Source organism: Mya arenaria, chromosome 2 (genome assembly GCF_026914265.1).
Source record: "Mya arenaria isolate MELC-2E11 chromosome 2, ASM2691426v1".
In the NCBI taxonomy this organism is placed as follows: domain Eukaryota; kingdom Metazoa; phylum Mollusca; class Bivalvia; order Myida; family Myidae; genus Mya; species Mya arenaria.
Genome location: NC_069123.1, coordinates 2,024,386 through 2,049,541, shown reverse-complemented (window position 1 = coordinate 2,049,541; position 25,156 = coordinate 2,024,386). Strand labels below are relative to the sequence as shown.

The 25,156-nt window shown below is 34.1% G+C and overlaps 1 protein-coding gene across 1 annotated transcript in view; it reads right to left on the bottom strand.

Annotated features, from left to right (window-relative positions):
- The window catches only part of LOC128202829 (uncharacterized), a 76,802-nt gene that overhangs the window by 31,792 nt on the left and 19,854 nt on the right, over positions 1–25,156 (bottom strand). The window contains exons 16-34 of the mRNA XM_052903987.1: positions 23,281–23,466; positions 22,951–23,079; positions 21,180–21,377; positions 16,293–16,493; positions 14,491–14,682; positions 12,624–12,836; positions 11,973–12,170; positions 11,489–11,722; positions 11,021–11,293; positions 10,552–10,758; positions 10,204–10,397; positions 9,528–9,768; positions 8,218–8,367; positions 6,687–6,845; positions 6,170–6,346; positions 5,823–5,894; positions 4,328–4,453; positions 3,362–3,613; positions 2,353–2,491 (exon numbers count right to left, since the gene is read on the bottom strand). Of these exons, the coding sequence (XP_052759947.1) occupies positions 2,353–2,491; positions 3,362–3,613; positions 4,328–4,453; positions 5,823–5,894; positions 6,170–6,346; positions 6,687–6,845; positions 8,218–8,367; positions 9,528–9,768; positions 10,204–10,397; positions 10,552–10,758; positions 11,021–11,293; positions 11,489–11,722; positions 11,973–12,170; positions 12,624–12,836; positions 14,491–14,682; positions 16,293–16,493; positions 21,180–21,377; positions 22,951–23,079; positions 23,281–23,466 (3,541 nt within the window). The remainder of the gene's footprint in view (positions 1–2,352; positions 2,492–3,361; positions 3,614–4,327; positions 4,454–5,822; positions 5,895–6,169; positions 6,347–6,686; positions 6,846–8,217; positions 8,368–9,527; positions 9,769–10,203; positions 10,398–10,551; positions 10,759–11,020; positions 11,294–11,488; positions 11,723–11,972; positions 12,171–12,623; positions 12,837–14,490; positions 14,683–16,292; positions 16,494–21,179; positions 21,378–22,950; positions 23,080–23,280; positions 23,467–25,156) is intronic.

Sequence of the window (25,156 nt, the reverse complement as noted above, 5' to 3'; positions counted from 1 at the left end):
CGCACACCCGCCTATACACCGCAGGGGATTTTTTTTTAAAGATATGATAAATATGTTTTTGATTAAAAAGTTATAAAATCTAAGTTGGAGCTACATAACTGGTCACAAAAGAGCACAATTATACTGTGAATAGTTTCATGAAGTTTGATGTTGATATTTTTATCGATTGTTAAACAATAAAATAATAAAAAAATAAATGATTATTCTTTACTACTACTAAATAATATACTCTGACTACTACTACTACTACTACTACTACTACTACTACTACTACTACTACTACTACTACTACTACTACTACTACTACTACTACTACTACTCTGACTACTACTACTACTACTACTACTACTACTACTACTACTACTACTACTACTACTACTACTACTACTACTACTTCTAATAATAATAACAAGAAGAAGAAGAAGAAGAAGAAGAAGAAGAAGAAGAAGAAGAAGAAGAAGAAGAAGAAGAAGAAGAAGAAGAAGAAGAAGAAGAAGAAGAAGAAGAAGATGATGATGATGATGATGATGACCATAATAATTGTTATAAGAGTATCACATAAGGAACATTTCTTTAAACATATTTTGAAATAGGACCAAGTTTTCCCTATAGACATAAAGTGAAAAGTAGCCCCTACACTGGTGGCCATGATCTTTTATGAATCAACTTGAGATGAATGATTTTTTTCAGAGGGTCATCTTAAGAACTCTTTCCCATTAAATATTTTGAAATCGTGCCGAAAGTCTAAAAACACGATTCTTTAAGTGTTCCGGTGGCCATGTCTTTTAACGAATCAACATGGGGTGATGGGGTGTGGAGGAATTTGATAGATAGTCATCTTAAGATTTTTTCTGTGAACTTAATTTAAAATCGGGCAAGGGAATTTTCAACAGAAGCATGTTTTTGTACAATTCAGTAATACGTGAAGGAATTTAAAAATAAAGAATCACCTTAAGAACATTTTTGTATTATTTTCAAAATCGGGCCTGCGGTTTCTGAAGAGACGATTTTCCTCTCGGTTGCCGGAATTCTGCATCTAACCAAGTTTTATTGGATGAATCTGAAAGAGGTCCATCTATGGAACATTACTGTGAGGTTTGTTTGAAACTGTTCTTGTGGTTCAGGAGAAGCATTTATTTGAAGAAAAATGTTGACGATGGACGGACGACGAACGACGACAGACGTCGAACAATCACCCTATCACAATAGCTCACACCAAGTACTTTGTGCTCAAGATAGCACAAGATAGCTTAAAAACAATCCTATGCAACAGATAATAAGTCTACGTAATAAGAATTGTATTTCATGCATTAAACGCGCTCTTTGGCAACGAATCGTTTGATGATAGAAAGTCAGTTTACTTCAATTTCATTTTCGTTCTCAAACACGCAGAGTTTTTTTAGATGTCGAACTGGATAGGGCCTGAATAAAGCTTCTGCCTACTGAACTTGTAACTTGTTCCTTGTTCTCTATTGTTTGAAATCTGATCGGTTTATTAACTCGTCTGTGTTTCGCTTTGATGGTGTTGTCTGTGTCAATGTCGTTTGCGTCCAAGCCTAAACTTTATTTCAACTTATAAAACATTCAATATATCTAAACTAAATTTGATACACACGTTGCCAGAGACAATACGCGCTTGTCGAGCGATTCACATAGCTTACAACTTTAATAATGGTCAAGGTATGTTCCGAAGAGCAACTTAATCTTATTCGAGTTTCTAAGTTAGAACAAAGCATACATAACAGAAGATGTGTTAGGCTATAATGAAACTTAATAATTGTATCATATATTCCACTGAACAGCGTATGACATTGACGTCACTTCATGTCTATGATTGCTTATTTGTCGTCAGTCTGATGAAGGTCTTACGCCGAAAATATTTCATTAAAAAAACAACAAAAAAACATAACGTGTATTTGTGATTTTGTTTATATTATATATCAACATATACACCAAACCATGCTTATGCAGTGGCTTATTTGTAGATTATGTGTGCTGATTACTCCCATCCTCTATCGTATCTTAGTCATTTAAATATTTAATAATGATGTACTATGATACTATTACATATAGCAAAATCGTGTTTGCTCCGCATGCAAATTAAATTAGAAAGTCAGGCAAAATAGACTTATCTAATTCTCAAATGCTTAATTGATTGTTGTTCACAATTTTGATGCAATATAATTCACTTTCTATAATATTTTTTTTAAGTTTACGTCACAGAGAAAAACAAATGTATACACTCACATTTTTTAATTTTCTTTAGAAAATTTAAAGCAACAGGTGACACCATAATGTTCATGTAATGCCATTAACTGTTGACACATGTTTGTCTTGTGTCTACTAACTTACTATTGCCCACCGAATCCACCAGATGAAGAGCAAATACACTCATAGCCGTTGATTTTGTCCAAGCATCGCGAATATTCGTGACATTGAGAATTGTTACAGTTGTCAATGTTGTCTATCTCACAAATATCGCCAGTAAATCCTGAAAATTTAATTTATTTTTCGTTCTAAGACAAGTGCAAACACACAAGCAGCATTTTATAAATAAAATTAAACGTGTCTCAAGATCAATATCTTAAAAACATACCAATTATTTATATGTATATATAGTATTTATGCACTGTGCTGTTTATAGAATTTTGTGCTGTTCTATGTTTTTTGTTTGTGAATTTGTGTTCTATGTCTTTGGCGTTTGCCCATTGCCACTTAACCGGGTTTATGTTTAAACTTTGTGCTACTGAGCATGTTTCTGTAGCTTTTTGCATATATACTCGTGAAAAAGCGGCATTTTTACTCAATATATACTTAATATTGTAAATAGGGTTTAATAATATATAAACAAAGAGGTCGGTGCTTACAAATTTCTTGTTTTCAAATAATGTAATACTATACATGGCGCAATGCGACGAAGACCAGGTTTTTAATTGCAACTAGATTCGGGCAAATTTGACCAGAAATGGATAACATACATATAGACAATTGTAACTCTTTAGGTTACACACATTGGCGCAAAACGGTCGTAATTCCATAGCAATAGAAAGAGTTACGTCCACTTTGCACTAATCCGTCCGCATGTGTTTGCTTCGCTCTGTAAATACTTGAATTTTTTGACGGACAAACGCCATCAGGGTCAAGCCAGCCGCTTGAAAGACATGATGAGCAAATATTCTGAAAAGATGTGAATTTGGATATGAACGTGTCTATATGGATATGGAACTAATTTTGTGCTGTTGCTTTGTTCAGGCGAGAAGTCAACTACTTGAGAACAACTGTGCAATGTTCCAACAACAAGGCAAATTTTATTTCCAAACAATTGTTTGCCCTACCCCTGGAAAACGTGGTTACCAAGTACCTGGTGTGCAGTGTTTTGTCATGTGAACTGTTCCCGCCACATATGCGGTTTCTAAATAAGCTGCTGTGTTGAAACGTGTACAGGCAGAAATACCAATAGATGATTTCAAATATGTCGCCTCTATGCAATTATCGTCCTCTAGACAAAGTTGTTCACATTCCGTTTTATCTTGAACAATGGAAAACCCAAGTTGACCAGTGACATTCCCTAACATCATTTCAGCTTTTGTTTCCATGATACATACATCATAATCTGAAAGTAATGAAAGGAAAGTGTAAAGCAACTTCGGCGTTGAGGGGTTGATCTATTTTTGACGATATATTTTCATAGCTAAACATTACATATTAGTCCTTAATGAGTTATAAGTCCTTGTACGTAACTGTACAATGAGTCGTTGTACATATCTGTGCAATGTAAGTGGTATGATTTGTTCTTTTGGCATGTGATTATCATAAACATTAGGTTTTACATCTGACCATCGTTTTTGCCTTTTGGACAAAATGTAAGTGCTATGTTAAGTGCATGGACACGGCTTTAGGATTGGGAATGCGTATGCAAAAAGAAAACAAGAATGGTAAAATTGGATAAGCAAATGCTATGTGTTTAAATATGATTGTCTAGCTGTTATTATTTTACGATAAGCTAGTTTTACGAAAGATGATTCTCTATGCGGTCCTTATGCACTTTCTCGCATAAAACTGTTTTGAGGAAAATAAATTAGTGAACATTGATCTTTTCGGACAGAAAGTTATCCGTCACAACTGACTTATCTAAAATGCAAAACTAACATGTCATAAGAACATTTTTACATGTTGTGAGAATCTATTGAAAATGGACTATATGCTGGTTTTGTTTGCAAGACACAAATAACTATCTTTTTTGGTTTGACGATTATGAATATTTATTTGAAGGCATGCAACTGTATAAGCAATGTTAAAAGAAATGCCAAAAATACTAGACACTTACCCGTCACACAAGTGCATGTATAATCTGTTGGGCCGTCTCCAGGCACACAAGTCCCACCGTTTGTGCAAGGATTTCCATTGCAAATATGATAATTGTCCTCGCATTGCTCGCCATAGTAGCCATCAGCTGGTGTTAAAAATGTTAGTAACACAAATGGCCTTGCTTGATATTGTCCTGATACAACTTGAGGTTACACGTACACTTTGACTGTAGAGAATCTAATACTACAAACAAACCTAAACTGCATAGAACCTTAGATTACACACCAATTGTAAATTACAAAGTCGCTAAGATTACTCTTAAACAGAGCAAAAGTTTCAATTAAACAAAATTAAACTGCTTATATGCTTTGTTCACACACAAACTTAAACTGTACTGAAGCAAGTATTACAAACACTTTCACTACACAGTTGCTGAGGTTACACACAAACACTTAAATTCCACGGAACCTTAGGCTTCACACACAATTTAACAGCACGGTAGCTAAGATAATACACAACCATTAACTGCACTGTTGTTAAGATAACACACAAACTTAAACTGTACAAAACTTGAAATTACTCACAAAATTTAACTGCATAGAGGCTTTGGTTACACACAAAATTTAATTATACAGAAATTTTATCTGCACCGACACTTAGTGTACATACAAACTTAAGTTAAAGAGTTAATATTAAGCACAAACTTAAACTACAGAGTAGCTAAGATTACAAACAAACGTTAACTGCATAGAAGCTAAGATTACATACAAACTTTAACTGCACAGAAGCTTTCTGCTTTCTGTACAGAAGTAAAGATACGCCAAATATTGCATGTCCGCTTATACTACGCACATATTTTAATTGCTCAGTTGCTAAGATTGCGCACAAAGGTCATTGCGAATACTCACAAACTTTAACTGCAAAGACGCTAAGATTATACACAAACGCCTACACGGCACATAACCTTAATTTACAAAGAGTGAAATTATGCACACACATGAAATGAATCAAAGCTAAAATAACACACACTTTGATTGCCCTGGCGCTTAGACCGAGCACAAAAGTTGACTGCGTATGAACTAAGATTACTCACAAAGCTCAACTGCACTGAAAGCTTAAGTTCAATGCTAATTAAGATAACAAACACACTTCTAACTACACATAACACTCACATTGTTGAAACGCACATAAGTTAGGATAATGGAGAAGTTAAGAATTCACACAAACTTTATCTGCACAAAAGGTAAAATTACACATAACAGCAAAGACGAAAACATGCAAACCATGAAGGACAATATAAACACAATGCCGGAATTGAATTATCAAATGCCACAATTCATTTTCTTTTTTACGTTCTTAACATTTACATATAACTCACATACTGAGTTTTTCATTAATGTCCTATACCGTTACAGGTGCGTTCATGAAATTAAAATTTCTGCATTAAATTTAATAAATTATAAATAATTTTGATTATAAAATTATAAATCATTTAACAAGCAAATATTCCTTACCGCACTGGCAGTTCTTCCGTCCAAATGCTGTTACACATGTCCCTCTGTCGTTGCAGTAAGCACTGTTACAATCTGCAAAAAAAGTCACAAACACAAATTATTAATGACGCTTTTATTATTTTTTTTTAATGTATACTTATCATTATTTTGACTTTGTGCAATAATTGTTCATGTTCTCAATATGTAACCCTTGTGTTTGATTCCATTTTTTAATTTTACGGGAATACTTTATATCGATTATGTAGAACTAACAAAAACTTTTGTAGTATATCCGTTGACAATGAAATTTGCTTTATTTAGCCTCTCGTTCTTTTTAAGAGAAATAAACAAGACAGACAAAACCGTACCTTCTATAGGTAGACAAAATGTACTGTTCACGCTTCCCATTTGTAATGTCATATGAGAAGAAGGACATTGCTCACAATACGTCATCCCAGGCGTAGCTTGGTAATGATGTAGGGGACATGGATTGCATGCTGTGTACATATAACCAGACAAAGAATACTGTCCCTCCGGGCAAGGGTCTGGAATTAAAAGGACATCGGTTAAGTAAGAAGGTATCATCAAACAATGCAGGTTAAACTTCAAAGAACTACATATGATAATACTAATAGAAAACATTATATTTTGTTGGAAACTAAACAAATGTGTTTTTTCTTTTATGTTACAATTTTTTTGTTTTGACAATACATATAGAATGGATGGTTTATTTATTAATAAAGCATTAATTATTTGTATGTCTGCTTTACGATTTAATTCATATTTAGAGCTTTTAAAATAACTCTACTGTATAAAACAAGGTATAAGATTAACATCATACCTACTTTCATCAATAATGATAATTTTATATAAAACACTACTTGCCAAAACATTGCCGTTCAGACGAGGCAGCTGGTACTCCGACTGTCGACCCTCCGTTCGGACACTTTTTGCATGTTGTTGTATTCACCGAGTACGAGTCAGCAGGGCATGGTGTGCAGGGATAAAACCCATCTGGTGATGTATATCCTGCCGGGCATGTAACTTAAAACAAGGAAAATATAATAAATGTTATTCTTTTAAACTAATATATGACAAGCCGTTTATTTTCCATTGCATTACAATTTCCTGTTAGGAAGTCGGTGAAATCAGAGAATCGGATACTTGTTTATCAAATGATAATACACATATTATTATATATAATAACCTTTTCTATAGAAATTAGTTTACTCAAAAAATGATTATAGTTCTGCTCGTGAGATAATCATTATTTAGTTTTCAGAGAGGGAAATCTATATCTGAGTGCATTTTTATTCTTTTCCAATCGATTAGCTCAAAAGTTCTTAGCGGAAAAGGAAAAAAATATCACATATCTTTTATTATTTTTTTTACTATCAACAATTTTTGACCGTATTGACCACACATATCTATGGCATGAATTGTTAAATAAAAATATAAGTTGCCGCTTTGCCAAGGCTCTTTAAGCGATGAATAACTGTGTTAAGTCATGTGTTAGATATCAATCGTCATAATCTCCCCTTTTGAAGCTTCGCATGATGTAAAACAGGAGGATCCCAGCTCACCTCTTATAGCGTTGGTCGTTATAAACTTGTCGTATCGTATCGTTAACTTGACTGCTGAGCTTGTTTTTTCTGTAGTGTTTCACATAAGTATTATTGTTTGGACTTAGCGAGTATCTTATGATCAGGACTATGAACCTCCAAATAACTGTATAGTATCTCCTAACAAGGATTATTATCGTATAATTACGAGAAATCTCCTGATTATGACTTAGTATCACCTAATCAGTTCTTTGTTCCTGCTAATAATGACTTATTATCTACTAACTAGGAAGAAGTATCTCCTAATTTGTCGTCAATATTAATAGTATAATAGGCTGTGACACTAGAAAACTGTAGTGATTTGATATAGATAATAAAAAAACAGAATAAAAACAAGTTGTTTGTGGTTATACACATATCGTTGTCACATACAGGAAATTTCAACAAACTGCAATATTAATTGCTTAACTCCCTACAAAACAACAAGGCAAATTGTCAAAATTCCAGGGGTCGGGGAGGTTCCCACATCGATAAGTCATTGAAACAAAAGTTTATTTCCCGGTGGCGGTTTCACCGGGTCATCCAAATCTCACCTGTCGGAAATTTCCCGTGTGGTCAAGTTTCAGTTATGTCAGTTATACGGACCAATGGATTATCTCAATAATTAAAAACTGTTGGGGTTCGGAACTCTTAATATTAAGTATAACTCTACTTTTTTATAATCATAAAGTGTTGAGTCCAAAAGGCTCTGTACCAGAAAGCTCAAGAATGCCCGAGCGTTTTTTTATTAAAACACTGCTTTTCCAATTTAAAAAAAAAACAGTCTTATTTCATTAATTAAAAATGTATGCTACCTTGACAATGCGTTCCTGCTACGTTTGGATAGGAACCACTGTTGCATGATAGACACGTTCTCTGCATGGTGTTTCCGCTGTACTGGACATCAGGGCATGCTTCACATGATTGTGATGAAGAATTGTAGATCAAGCCAGGACCGCATGGCACTACAACAGTACTTTAGAATATAAGTTGTATGAATACTCTGGCTTATGTTCAAATCTATTTATGTTTCTGATTGTTGGCAAGAAACACGTTTTATAAGTAAGTATTGAGCCTACAGATGTCAATAAACTAGAGCTGTCGTAGAACATCGCGCTCGACTATACGCCGCTTTGTCTTAGAAATGAATACAATGATGATGTAATATGTCCCTTTAAAGGAATAATGAAAAAACAAGTTAACAAGTAAACAAGAAATGCCGCAATGCGACGAAACCAGGTTTCCAATGATTGACAGAAGAATTACAGCCTTCGTTGTGAGAATCAGTTTAAACCTTTTTTTCTTTTTGTATAGAGTGACCGTGACCTTCACCCTAGGGACCCCAAATGCAACCCCATGTGAAGCCTCTATAAACACTTCCTACATAACCTAGTTTTACTTTGGTTTAATATATACAATATGTGCCTGTTAAAAGCAATAAACAATGAATATAAAATGTATAAAAAAAGGTCAATCAAAGACCAGTATTTGTATTAAGAGTAAATATGGAGGTATGTAACTTAATTGTTTTATGGCCGTAAACAAAGATGTGGAGTATTCAGTCCATTAAATGAAGGATACAGAATTAATTAGTGAAAACCCAAACTTGCCCAATGTGCCCTAAAACGTTGACTAATGTCAATCAGGGGCCATCATTTGTATTTAAGATAATATGGAGTTAAGTAACCTCAAAGTGGAATTTTCCTGAACAACTGTGTATAGTATTAAGTGTATTGAATGAGGGGTATTTGAAATATAAGTGAAAATGGCAACATGCCAAATGCCTACGCCGGGGCGAGTAGTAAAACCTCCTTATTTTTCGATTAGTCGAGCTTAAAAGATTCTGTATTCTAAACAATGCCAACAATGTCTTAATTTGTTTGTCTTAAACTGTTAAAAAGTTGTTTCAATAGCAAAACTCGTATATATATTTTCCTTTAACAATAGAGGACGAAAAATAACAGGCATTTTTCCATATTCTTAGATTCTACCTTAAAGAAAACAATATTTTTTTATATTTCACGTCTTTCATCATTTTCATATTGATGGATTATAAACACCAATTAGAAACGCAGTTTTATTGTGCATATACGTCAATTATAATGTTTATCCTTTTATAACCCACCGCAAACGTCCTCAGTTAGGTCGGTACTTGGCACTTTAAAGTGATAGTTCTGTCGGCAGGTAACCTCTATATTCCCAGTGGCAGTTGAATTAACACTTATTGTAGCGGAACCATTACTGCATGCCAATTGATTATTTCCGAAATTAAACAATGCAGAGTTATAACGTATAATGTCATAACAGTTGTTCTTCTCAGTGGTTGTTGCAGTCGAAAGCAAAGTCAATTTTAACGTCGCTGAAAACTATAAAAAAATAAATGTTTTAACAAACGTATATTCAAACACAGACATTGACAATCGTACTTTTAATTTGGCCAGTAGCAACCATTTAACAATGTGACGATATTTACCACCACTTTTTTCTAATGAAAGTAAATTCTACACTTTGTAGATTATACTCATTCCTTTAGCTCGTTTGTACTGACAACTTATCGCTTTTAGAATAACGTCAGATTGTTTCTGTTATTTTGGTCGAAACAAAACCAACAAAATTTTCAAATATAAGAGACCAAATGAAAGTTTGACTGCTGGGGCTCCAACCCACAGCTTCTAAGATGAAAGGAGGACATCTATACCACTAAACAACTCTGATTCTGACGCTTATTTCCTTTTTCCCTACTCATGCTATTAAAGCAGTACATCTGGTAATGTGTCATAATACAATTCTTTAAATCTAACCTTGGTTGTTTTAACCAACGCTGCTGTAACGACTTGTACATCCCAGTTTAAATTGCAAGATGACCGAATTTTGTTTTCAAAGGTACTGAGCTCACCCTTCACCTTTGTGAAATAATTCCCAAAGCAATTGTGGTTTGAATAGGCGTAATCATAGTATACTTGGATGTCGATGGTATCGTCAGAGTTTTGTATTGCTGAAAGAATTAAAATATATTCTTTATCAAGCACACATATAAAGATATACAAAGTATGATTGATGAACGTCTTAATTTTACGTTCTAAAAGTTCACGCATTAAATTGTTTATTGTAAAATTGTGTATCAGTTTGGACATTTATATAAAACATACGGAGACAATATCGATTTGTTGGGTCCGCTTGGTCAAAATCCCAAGTGTTAGGTGAAGTGCAAATGAATGTCTTTGATGGGGCTCCATTTCCAAACACATATCCGTTTCTGCATGTTCGAGTACATTCTAAGCCACCTACTCCAGCATCTGTACAGTCCGTTGTTGAGAAACTGTCACTAAATAAGCTTTCTTCAAAGCAATCACCAGCTGAATTAAATATATAAACTAAATGGATATAGCTATATAGGAATGGCAATTATAGCTTTGTTATGATTTTAATTATTCATTAAAGCTATAATAAGAACAATTATTATCCATTACAGATATACCAAGACATTGTACATAATAAGTATGTTTGTAGTACATATTGAAGAGCTTAATAAAATTAAATTAACAATTAATGAAACTATAACAGAAGATATGAAGAAATAATAGACAGTCGCTAAAATCTCATCATGGCGATGTTTACCTTCATAGAAAACTCTGAATTTACATTGTGCCTCCTCGCCCACATTTGTCCCGTCTGCAAACCGTATGGTTACCACGATTTCTTCCGAGACCCCTATTTTGCTTACGTTAGAGGTCACAGATGCTGGCACGATGGATAAAAGCTCAGTAGTGTGCGCGTCCACCTCCTGGTAATATTGTGTTTTCCAATCGCTCACATAGTACACAGCTTCACCCCTATCGCCGACACTGATGATTTTCTGAGACGGGCAATCAGTGGAGGGTTTCTTGCGTTCTATAAAAGAAACAAAACATCGGAGTTAACACTAATCTCAAATAGTTCTTTATTATGTTGCCAAATGTTTGCATGGTGGAAAAAAGTAAGTAAGAATGTTTAGGTAATTATATATGGGATTAATTTTTGTAGCTTAAACGCCTTTATACACCGACTCTTAATTATTGAAGTTTTAAGTATGCACTACTGATATACCTGAAACTACAATATAATTAGAGCAAGTCGCTGAATTTCCATTAAAATCATTCGCCGTGTACGAAACATTTTCATTCGATGTCAACACATCTCCCGGGCGAGCGAGGCCAGATTTAGAAACACTCAAAATCGCAAAGTTGTCACTAAATGTCGGAACCTTAAAATCTGCGGATTGCATTTTAAATGCAGTCTGTGGTTCTGTCTGGCATGCATCGTACGTCGGTTCTCGGATGTCTGTTAGAAATGAAACTTTAAATACATTTTAAACATTTGTTTAAAACCTTATCAACAATGATTATGTCATTTTATTGACAATGTAAATTAATTCAGGCTTTCAAACTAAGGTTCCTAAAGAGTAATACACAGTCATTCTAAATTTTGTTTGATGTTTTGTGTACTTAATTTACCTAGTACATAGCACATATTTTTAAATATATTTCAAAGATTTAAACAATATCTTAAATTTCAATTAGTTCATAATTACCTTCACACGTAGGAAGAACGTTGCCCAGATTGCCTGACCAAACTGCTGCACCATTTATATATCTACAGGTGTAGTTATCTGGCCCTGTTGGTTTAAATCCTGTTCTTTTGCATGCATAGCTTAGTGTTGCACCAATGTCATAACTTGATGCGATTTGATTGGCGTCACCTGGTGTTCCATGATCTATGCACATCTCTCCTTCAAAAACAAACCAAAACCAAAATGTCGCTTACACTTTAACAAAAAAATGACAAATCAAAATAAACCTTTTAACACTTGGTGAATTGAAAATGCACTTATGTTTAATGCACGGGGAGACGTTTAAAGTCGATACTAGCGTGGTAGCTCGCAATTTCTTTCATCCGCACTCGAGTAGCATTAGCCCATTTTTATGTTCCTTTTCAAACATGCTAAAACTGGTATTTACATCATTAGCTTGTATGCTACACCAAATTATATCAATCCACAAACTACGCCAATTCATATTCCTCGTCGCTTCTTAATTTTACAATGGTAAACAGTGCATGAAATACAAGTAGTTGTGTATTTGACATTGCGTGACTTGTCTTAAATGTAATGGCAAAACCGAAGTGAGATATTACTATATATATATATATTTATATGTGTTAGGTGAAGTGCAAATGAATATACCAAAACATCCCAACGATTGTAGACTCCATCGGCTATTTGCTTTACACTTGACATTCATGTCACCTTCTTCGGAGTGCCCGGTGACACTAAAGCCATCTAAACAATCAAATGTGAACTTCGATGTTGTTGGCCAGTAGGTGAAGGTTGGTGGTTTGTTGCCAGAGTAAGTTCCCGCTTGCGGCATGACATCGTCCGGATCTCCACAAGTTTTTACTAAAAATGTTCGTCAAATAATTGAATTGTGTTTCACACATTAAACAAAACTCCGTAAAATTACTTTTTTACAAAACAATTAAAAAGAAAATTTTCTAATGCAAATCTGATACAGTAGTCACAACCTAAATTTTTCTGTTTTCTCTCATTAAGTAGTCATTCGCTAAGTCATTATTTCAGAATATTTCTTATAAAGCATAATAAAACAAGGAAGCGCAAGGTGTAATGGCGTCATTGTTGATTCCAATACTATGCTTTAACTGGACTAGCGCAACGTCATTGAACCAATGATATACGACATTTCATGAATCTCAACCGGTTGTTCTGTTATACAAACGCATATCCTTTCTTTTACAATAAATACTAAGCTGCAAAATATTTCACTCATTTTCAGTCGTGATGAGTAATTATTGCTTCCACACCGGATAGACATATCCAGTGAAAACAGCCGTGACGGTAAATTCCATCTTAAATTACCCATGCCAGATTAGTCTTGAGCAACAACGCGCGAATTCTTTTTTCTTTTTATAGCTTATAAAAACAAAGATATGGCATTTAATAGAGTACAACTAAATACAAATAATTATCAAAACTAATATTCATAATAATTACGAAATGAAACAAATAATTCTAAAAACGCGATATTTCAGAGGAATTATTTAACGTAAAATTTGAACGCAAATTACTACGGAAGATGACAACATTTTGTTGAGATGAGTTGCCATCAGAAACATATTAGATTAGCAGAAGGGCACGCTTGTATAATTCATAAGAAGCGCTATTGCGTCGCTCACATGCCAATGTCAACACAAACGTTTTCTACCATAGACATTCATTGAAGTAATAGTTAGATGACATGAAGTAAAATCATAAAAATGGGCGGAGTGAGCATAGCTTAAAATACAACCTCATTGGCTTAAACATTGTCAACGCAAAATCTTACACAGGGAGTGTGTATCTCATGAATGGCAGTAGGCTGTAATTTGAAACCTCGAAATTTAGTAGTTTTTCGCATTAATATTGAAACCGCGAAAGTTTAAGCGTAGAACTTATTGATTGCCTATCTGTACTGTCATTGCCTGGTTAAGTAACTCATACTCTATTTAATCACGTTTTGTCATATTTTCGTTTGTCTTGTTTAAACTGAACCTTGGTCAGTATTTAAGTAGAAAATATTCGGTTAAGGAAATGAAAACATACTTATCGCATATGTATGTAAGATTGTTGATTTTTTTCTTTTCGATGTTTTAATTAAATGGACCACTGCACTGGTATCTTCCCAAGATAGGAAACAGTACCTACTATTTGCTGTGTGTAAACCAAAAGAAATAAGTGCCAGATAACTAACCGAATAGTGTTGATAACTAGAATTCCGTTATTTCAATAATGAATATATTGCCTGCTTAGAACGGCCTAGTAGCGACAATTCAACGGCCATTCCTCATTCCTGCGTGAAGAGTGTGAATTTGGTGTTACCAAACAATGCCGTATATTGCGGTAATATTGTGAACAAGTTAAGCTTCGATTCAATGACAAATGCTTACATTAAAGAGCAGACATGAAAAGGTGACGCCGCGGAAAATGCAAACGACCATAACACCGTGGGAGAACAGGATCTTAATGTGTTTACTATATTACGGAAGCTTCATAATACCTGGACAGACGGTGATATCATCTCCGCCAAACACAACTCCGTTATCCGTGCCATTGTACAAACACATAGCTTGTCTAGTAATCTGCTCTGATTCCGATAGGTTACAGGTGAGCGTAAGTTGTTCCCCAAAAACGACTCTTTCTTTGTCATACATACCATTTAATGGATTTACTGGAAATGTACACTCCCGCGCTGAAATGATAAAAGACAAGAATTATTATCATGCAAGCTAGACAAATCAGATAATTGTTTATGCATACTACATGTATATGCACTTTTTTGTTGACTGCCATTTCAATCGCATTCGAAATTTTACAAGAATAATTGCTTCATTAAGTTTTCCTTATGTTAAATGCAAAACTTCTTATTCAAAGAGGTTTAAAGATAATATAAAATCTCTATTTATAAAGTGTTGGAAACGGCTTTCATAGACAGTTTACTATCCTTTTGCTCAATTTTATTTCTGATACATGTACGCTTCCATAAGATTAATTTGTTTTATTGAAAGTAAGCACACTTAATAAAGATAAAAAAACACTTATATCATTTCAATGTTTCGTTTCCTTTTATATCGAATTTTCTATATTTTTAATTGCCTTTGTCAAATTATGTGTAATACATCCACTTTAAGATAAACAAATAAAAAATATATCCATGAACCTTTACACAACTTTTCTAATGGGAAAAAAGCAAATCTGCTTGCTGAATGCAATTTCCATTTACGAGTTAATATTTGAGCTGTAATTGTATAATGTTTCAACGGGCTTTCGCAAATAGTATATTATAGTGTTGTGCCGATGGTCGATTATAATTGACAAATGATCGGAAAGGCCTACGTCGGCGACAATCGATAGTGAAATTTGAACAATCGATTATAGAACCAAGGTACGTATCCGCTACCGACTATTTTTTGTTCTTGTTAATGCTTGTTAATGTTGAACTGTTAAGGTGTTACTATGTTAAGTTATGTACTCATAATTATTCTTATCAGGTGAATAAGGCACTAAAGTATCTTATTACAAGTTGGCTTTGTAATTCATCTTCTAAAGAATTGGTTCTTAACTTCTCATATTTGTGGTTTAAAAGTGATTTTTAAAACATGTTACCGTTTACTTCCAACCATGTAATAATTTAGTTTTCTCAGTTTTCTGAAAGAAACTGTTCTTGTAAAATAAAAACGTTCTTGTAAAACATATAGAATATTCAACTGCTTGTTGTACTCGTTACAGACTGATTATTAAAAAGAATTTGATATTCTTCTTTGTGTTTATTTTACACATGTATACAATACTAAATGTAAGACAAAACTTAGAGCCTGTGGTCTCATGTTCTTTAATAGTAACTTGTAAACACTAACCTGATAGTCGCTTTCTGAATAAATAATGTAATTTATACAAAGAAATCTACAAACAATATTGTAAGGGAACATTGGTGCATGCACTGTATCTGTATGCCTTAAATATGATGGCAAAAAATAATTAAATAATAATTAAATCGATTAATAATTGATCATTTATCGGTTTCATAAACCGATAATCGATAGAAATTTTTTATGTCCGATTCCCAACACTAGGATATTATGGTTTTGTTAAATCCTTTTTCTGGAAGATATACAAATTCGTTTCCTTAAGAAAAATACGTTTTGTTGAAATTATGTAAACTGAACGCACACATATTTCTTAATGTTCGCGATGGTTATTTTACATATCACATACTTATGTAGAAACATTATATTTGATAATTCAATTATGCAAAATACGAATAGTCTATAAGAATTCTAAGATAAAGTTACAGATACTTACCAGAGCATGATGGTGTTTTGTCCCAGTCTCCGGCAGCTGTACAAGCTAATGTACCGTCCGTGTCAGATGTAGTAGTTCCGTCACTGGCGAAGAAATAGCCATCTGCACAATGAATCTCCACTCCGTCTTTAAAATGGAACATAGTCTCGCTGGTCAAGTACAATCCGTTTTGGACATCCGGGAACTCAGGACATTCCAATGCTAGAGGTAGAGTAATCATTTGAATTACCCATTATGAATCTGCCAGTAATATAAACTCCAAAATGCACTTGCACCTATTGTAAGTTATTGACGAGCATGCCCGAGTAAAACAGAAACCCCCAAAAAGGAAACCATCACCTTATATGAACTCTAGGTACCGTAAACTTATTTACAAGGCTCGTCAAGCAAGAAACATCTAAAACAGAAATCAGAACATGGCCAACTGGTTAAACTACACTAAGTTCAGAAATCTCAAAACCAAAGAGAATCTATAGCTGTTTATTTCCAAGAACGGTGTAGTGGAGGATCCAAATCTAAGGACTTCTGGGCGACAATTTAACCTTTTCTCATACAGAAACCTTCAAATAAATCAGATAACCCGATAATACTCAAAGACAACATAGGGAATTTGGTTTCTGATCAAAACCTGTTGGCCAACAAAATAAACTCGTTTTACATTAATATAGCCGAAAATATTGGACTATCTGGAACTCAGGTTTAATATAAACACCCTAAATAAAGGAAAACTGCCAAATGTCACCTGACTTTCACTTCACAGATTTCCATCCGAAATATGACCAATGAAATTATTAGCCAATGATCATTTCCAAATAGTCTTAAGCTAGGACAATCTACCCCAATGTTCAAGAAAGATGACCCCTTTATTGAAAAGAATTATAGAACAGTCAGTATTTTACCATTAATGTCCAAATAATATGAACGGGTCATAACTGAGCAACTGATTAGTTATTTTGATAAATATTTTCATCCCTTCCTGGCAGCATTCAGAACAACATTTAGATGTCAAACTACCCTGTTAAGGCTGGTGGAAGACTCGAAAAAAGCCCTTGATAAAAACAAAAATGTATGCGCAGTTCTTATGGACCTCTCATAAGCATTCGACTGCCTTCCCCATGACCTCATCTTAGATAAGCTTAATGCATATAGTCTCTCAGCCCCAGCATTTAAACTTATGCACAGCTATCTTACGAACAGAAAGCAACGTGTCAAACTTGGTCAAATTACCAGTGAGTGGGACTCCATCCTGAAAGGCGTACCACAAGCATCGAGTTTAGGACCCTTAGTTTTCAATATGTTCCTAAACGACATCTTCTACTTTATCAATAATGCAGCTTTGAATAATTATGCAGATGATGACAATACTCTTTCTGTGTATGATAAAAATCCCGATGTTGTTAAGACCACTCTTGAAGAAAAAGGTTACATTTTGTTAAACTGGTTTACTCTCAACCAAATGCAGGCTAACCCTGACAAATTTCAGGCAATTTCAGCTGGCTCAAGGTCTGTTAAATAAATAAAACGAATCCATATAATTAATCTACCATTGTTTGTGAATAGCAAGTGAAAATTTTAGGTGTTGAGGTAGATAGTCTATTAAATGTTGATGCCTTGATTTCTAAAATGTGCAAAAAAGCAGCTAAGCAATTGAATATGCTTCAAAGACTAAGCAATTTTTTGACAACCAATACTAAGTTTATTATCTTTAAATCTTTTATCAGATCAAATTTCAACTACTGTCCTGTCGTTTGGCATTTTTGTAGCAAGACCAACACAGACAAATTGGAAAAGATTCAATACAGAGCTTTAAAAATTGTTTTTAATAATTACACCTCAACTTACGAAAATCTTCTTCATAGAGTTCAATTTCCAACATTACATTTGAACAGTGTAAGATACATATATATTGAAACTAACAAATGTCTGTATGGTTTCTCACCAGAATATGTTCAAAACCATGTAACTTTTAAGACATGTTATCTGAGATACGAAAACTGTGTAGACGTTCCATCAGTAAGAACAATTAAATATGGGAACAACTCTTTCCACGTTGAGGCCAGTCAGGTATGGAACAGCTTCCCAAACGAAAAAGGTGCTCCCAAAACTACCTGATTTTTTTAAGGCCGGTCCAACCTTTGACAGTTCCCTCTTTTAAATGTTCAATGTGTAAATAATACCTTTTTGCTTTTAAAATAGAAGAAATTGAGAACTATAAGATGTTTGACCAAATATCTTTAATCCTTTGTCATGAGGGGAAAGGAGTTTTGTTTTTCAGTGGGATGGCTTGGACCCACTGGACAGATATGGCATTTAAATACCAGATTTTTTTAGCGGACTTCTTTGATTAAAATAACTTATTTAATTAAATTACATGGGCTATTATCTAATTATGATTGTTTCAAATGTATGTAACATCTGTCGAACACATACAACTACTTGTGTTTTTCTTTCGGCAAGCATTTTGTTTAGGTGTTACGACTTTACTTTTTCAATTATCATTCTTTTACAGTGACAGGTGTAATATCAAATAACATGATACATATCATACCTCCTCTAAGCAATACTTTCAAAGAATTTTCCTATCATGCTAGATTAATTATAAGTTGATCAGTAGTGGAAGCGAGCGAGTGTGGACTGGCCGTACAGCCGGGAACACCTGTTGATGTTTCCCGGTTTTCGATGCTCTAATCCAATTTTCCTATTTGTATTTGTATGCACGCTCCAATATGTGTTCATTTTAACATATATACTTTTATTTCCAGGTCACAAGCTCATTGTTATTTTTATTTGATATGTTATGAATGTCTGTTATTCATGCCGGAAAATAGCTCATTAAGCTTATGTCTCTTGTTAACACATACCCGACTTTAAATAAAGATTCTTGAATCTTGTCTTGTATCTTGTACTTGTCCGTATTTTGCATAGTGCAAAATTGCCTTATTCCATTATCTTTAGAGTTTGAATAATTTTTTCAGATAAATGAATATATGGACAGTAATAGCATCTCGAGGATATTTGCATAATTTGATTTCGACCCAAAAGCACCTTTTGTGATCCGAATCGGAAAAAGTTCACTTAATTCAAATTATACTCCTTAAATCAAAATACAGTTCTAATTGTTTTTACATTAAAGACTGCTAAAAATCTTCATGGCCAAACATTGTATAAATGAAAGGTTGGCATATAGATTACAATCAATTAAAGATAACCTGAGAATTAAATTCTCTCTTAGAATTCAATACTTGTCATTTCTTTATCTTGGATTAAAATAAAGCGCGCATTTGAAATAGTTCGTAATAAAGCACTGAAATTGTAACAGCTTCATCTAAATTTATGATGAACATTTGTTTTCATGAATTAATAAATAAAATGGTTGATTATTTTCAATCGTTTTTTGTTCAATCCCAGTCTACGAACATGTGTACAGCGCATGTTACAAACAGCTTGGTTCAGGGTCACACTTATAGGTCTAATTTCATATGACTTTTTGCGTGTCTGCTTAATACTTTATGAATTTCTTGGAGAATTTTGAAATAACTCACAAATGTTCACCATACTATGACGATGTGCAGAACGCATGTTACAAACATCTTGGTACAGGGTCGAAGGTCATATGACTGCATTTCGTGTCCACACCAGTTTTAAGGATTTTGAAATAACTCGCCACAAAAGTTCACCATATTGAAACAATGTGCCGAGCGCACATTTAAAGTGCGGTTTAGGGACAAGGTCACATTAAGAGGTCAATGGTCATACTGTAACCGGGTATACGATATGTATATAGCAGCAATTATACTGTCTCGCTATAGAGCTAGCTTTTATAGCGACGCGGTAGAGTGTCCGCTTCCAGAGTAAGGTCGTGGGTTCGAGCCCCGACAGGTGCACAGAGCAATTTGTGCAGTCTGTAACATTTAGCGCCCAACGAGGGACCCGTGTTATACGATATGCCTCAAGGTCATTACAAATGGACTTTGTCACCGAAATTCAAGGACGAATTTCAAAATGGAGGGGAATGTGTAATTGGGTATATGATATGTATATAGCGGCACTTATACAGTCTCGTTATAGTGCTAGCTTTTATAGCGACGCGGTACAGTGTCCGCTTCCAGAGCAAGAGGTCGTAGGTTCGAACCCCGACAGGTGCACATAGCAATTTGTGCATTCTGTTATAATATGACTGTAATATGAATATTTGTCATGTCCGCTTCATATTTCTGGAACCACTGCAAAGATTTCGAAATAACTTTCAAAAATTGTTCACCATATTCAGACGCTGTGCGAGGGCATGTTTTAACTAGTTCGGGTCAAAATGACACTAAATGGTCAAAGGTCATATGACAATCTTTCGTCTCCGCTCCAAATATCTTTATAATTTTACTATATTTCATGTCCGGTGTTCACCATATTAAGATGATGTGAGCTTGTTACAGCCATGTCGGATTAGGATCAGGATCACCATTAGAGGTCAAAGGTCATATGACTAAACTTCATGTCCGGTCCAACTCTCTTGGAGGATTTTGATGAAACTTGCAACAAATGCTCACCTTATTAAGACTATGTGCAGAGGGGGAGACATTAGTATTTGATTTCATTTAAGGACTAGAATTAGCCACAAGAAAGAGTCACTGCTTGTCTTGGATATTTATACTGGCCGGGCAAACATCCTCCGGGAACCCGCTAAGTAACCCTGCCCAACACATTCAGGTCAAATCCTGGATCTACCCTACCCTACTCTTTGCTTCTACATAAAGTCCCTCATGTATAGGCCAAAAGGAGAAATAGAAACATGATATGTTCATTGGTGTGCATGGGCGTGCTTATGTGTTGTTGTTGTTGTTGTTGATGATGCTGTTATTGTTGTTTGAATTCGGTTATTTAGACACTTACGAACACAGGTATGGTTGATTCGATACATATCGTTTTCCCCAAGCCCAGTCTCGGACGCTTGCAGAGTAAATCCCTGGTCTCCATCCTCTTCAAACAATTTGTGACCACTGGGACAGGAACAGCTGTATGAGCCTGGGGCGTTTTCGCAGCTTGCGAAATTGTAACAGCCACCGTTGTTTACTGAACATTCGTTGATGTCTGTATAAGATAAAACATGAATTATAAGTATTGTAAAGTAAATTAAGTAGTAGTTTAGGTTTTCATTTTTAAAATCCGGTTTATTATAGAAACTTTAAAGAGGCGAATCAAGTGAATCTAGTCGGTGAAGTCAAATACCTCCACGCCAAGAAACAATGCAACATATTTCGGCAGCATACTGAATATTTTCAAATGCTTGTAAATATATTTTACAACTTTTTCGCCTGAATGCAAAGTGAAACACTGTGTAAGATGCAAACTTAGTCAATAGACTATATTACACGTAGGTTGATAAAAGGGCATTTAACTACATAGAAAAAACATATATGACAGTTCAAGAAAAAGTTGGCCCAACATCACGAACATACTTAAGTCAAATCTCAGTTTCAACTCATTATCAGATTTCAGCATCGTATGATTGAACTTTTTTAAATGTTTTACCCTTTTAATATCGTATTCTATCATTCATAATGCTGATAAAAAATTGGTCAATATTTAATAGAAAAACAGATTGAGAGCAAAAATTGTACTAGAGTCCAATTTATTATTTTTGAGTTTTACTCAAGTACATTTTGTGCTGTAGACATATTATTTTAGAATATTGAGCTATATCATGCTATAAAATGTTAATCAACATGATGCATATGAGAATGTGCTTTTCAGAATAGTAAATAGTAAAAGATAAGTAATATTTAATAATGACATAGTGTAATGTGGAAAAAATAGTTGAGATTGAAATTTGACATAAGTATTTTCGTGATATTGGGGCAAGAGTTTGTTCTATGATGATACTATATAACAGCTACGGCATATTTTCAGTATTTACAATTTAGAATTACTTAAAAAATAATACATGTAGAAAATCCACGTCTCCGAAAGTACGTGTTAACTCAGTATATAATACATACACATACGCTACATACTCATACAAATTTCCTCCAGGCAAAGTTTCTACACAAAAAGAAACGTTTACACAAAGCCGCAAGAAAATGTGTTCTTTTATAAAGTTAAGAGAAATTTCATAGATAATGGGATTGGATGCACTTTCGTTAAAATGCATTTTCTGTCATAAGTAGAGTTTTGTTCATACTGAATTGTTATAAGTAGGTCAAAAGAGATTATTGGCACGAACACATTTTCTGCATTTTTAATCTGTCATCTATTTTCATGCTACATTTTTGTCACCGTAAAACATTTTGTCCGAAAAGCGTGCATACACCAGGTTGTCTTACTTATAACGCTCTCATAGCTTTGTGACATTTCAAAGTATGCCAATGTAAAACAGCACATCTATGAAAACATGATAATGATATTCGAAGTAATCATAGTTTGTGTATAAATTCGGATGTTTTAATCATAGACACAATTGTGAATGATATAAACCATTTATACTTTTGTTTACACTCTTAAATTACCACTTACAGTGTACGAACATAATTTGTTTTATATTTAAATAATAATAATAATCAATTATAAGATAATAGCAAGTGATCAATGCAACACAATTCAACCAGATACATGTCGGTAGAACCAATAACAAGCCGTTTGCTATTACACCTGAATAAAATCATACCTAAGCAAGAAACCCCAGTGGGATTGTTAAAGCCATCTTTGCAGACACACTCGTGGCCACCTATGGTATTCCTACATACTGTTGAGTCGAGGTTGCAGCCACTAGAGCCAGTTTTACATTCGTCAATATCTAAATCACCAGAGATTAAAAGTCATTTTACAGTTGTTTTTGTATTTTTGATTGAATCAATTTTCTAACTTTAAGAATACTATTTTACGATTTTACTATTTCTCTTACGGTGACCAATGAATATATAACAGATTCAATGTTTTGTTTTACACTATCTTCAGTACTTTCGGCTTGTTAGTGATTGAAAATGTGAATTCTTACCAATGCATTCATCAACTATGTCAAAGGTTTGATTTGCTTGACAGTTCATATTCAAGGGTGTGTTTTCAGATCTGTCCATGAACTGAAACCCTTGTTGGCAAGAAACTGTCAGAAAGTCTTCGAAGTTAACTTCTCCATCAAGATTGTATTCCGCGTTGGGCAAGCTTGGTATCGGACAAGAAAGTACTGAAAAACATTAAATTTTGTTAAAGATATTAACCATATTTGTACTCATAGTTCCCCCTCCACTTCCATGCGACTTACATTAAACACCATACATGTATTGACTGTGTATGATATTGGTTTGTGGGAAAACAATGTTTGGAATTTCTTAACATTGACTGGAACAAATCTACATTCACATAATCATGTCAACAAATCGTTCATGTAATGTGCATAATTGTACCACAATGCACAATAAAATTGAACAGCTAAATTAGTTTAGCTCTACTATGAAAAGAATTAGGAGGTTTTACTACTCGCCCCGGCGTCGGCATCGGCGACCGTGTCGGCGATCGTAGGCGTCCGGTTAAAGATTTAAGGCAAGTTTGCATTTTTACTTATAACTCCAATAACCTTTAATAAAGTAACTTAATTTGATTACATTGATGTGAGGACCATCACACAATAAGGTTTTTAAATTCCATATACATAATTGATGGTCCTGATTGACTTAGGAACTGGGGTTAAAATTTAAGGGCACATTTCGTCAGGAAAAGCATTTCGGGTAAGTTGGAATTTTAACTTGAATAACCTTCATTCAATTAACTTAATATGTAACACAGTTATTGACGAAAATCTAACAATAAGGTATCATTTAATTCTTAATTCAAATCATAGCTCCTGACTGACTCAGAACCTTAGGTTAAAGTTATAGGATACATTGTTACTTCTTTACTCTTCATTTAATCGATTTATGTTTTTCACATAAGTATTGATTTTTCACACTGTTTTTACGGCCAATTCTCAATTTAGATACATACATCAGTATTATCATAACTACAAATTATAGTCCTTGATCGACTTAAAACTGTTGGCTATCCTTTGTGGGTAACTTTGTCTCCTCATATCTTACATACTGTTTATTCGATGGTCTTCATTCTTTACCCAGTAGTCGTCACACAACTAGGTTACATAACTCCATATTAACCTTATTTCAAATTATGGCTCTTGGTTGTCTATTTTTACTTTTATTATTACTTTAGACAGATACATATTTATATTTATGACCAGGTTTGGTTATAGGAATGGCGCCTACGGTATCGAATAAGTGACAGTGACCAAACTTGGTATAAAGGAATAGTTTGAATGTGGAGACATTTCATGGGAAAGCGTTTGGGGGCCCTTAGGTCAATGTCATTGTTAATAAAAATAGAAAAATGGTTGGTACTTATAACTTTATTTAAGGGTTGCAGTATTGCAATCATGGAAAAAAGGAAAATTTAAAAAGACATTTCACGAAATTGTGTTTAAGGCCCAAAAGTTCATGGTAAAGGTCGAGGGCACTGTTAGTAAAATAGTAAATGGTTGGTACTGAAACACAATAATAATGGTTGACATATTGTAACAAAACTTGGTTTAAAGGAAGTTTTTAATGAAAGCCTTCCACGGGATTTGTTTTGGGGGCTTGAGGGTCAGAGTCCCTGTACTAAAAAAATGAAAACAAAATGTAAAGGAATGCCGTATTGCGACCAAACACGGTATAAAGGAACAATTTGACCGTTAATTACTGCAAATAAATTAGTTAGGGTTTACATATTGTAACCAAACTTGGTATGTAAGAGTAGTGTTTGAAGGATTACATTTGGGGCCCTTAAGGACATGATGAATGAAACTTAATCTCGCAACGACAGCTCTTGTTTCATCAATTATTTGA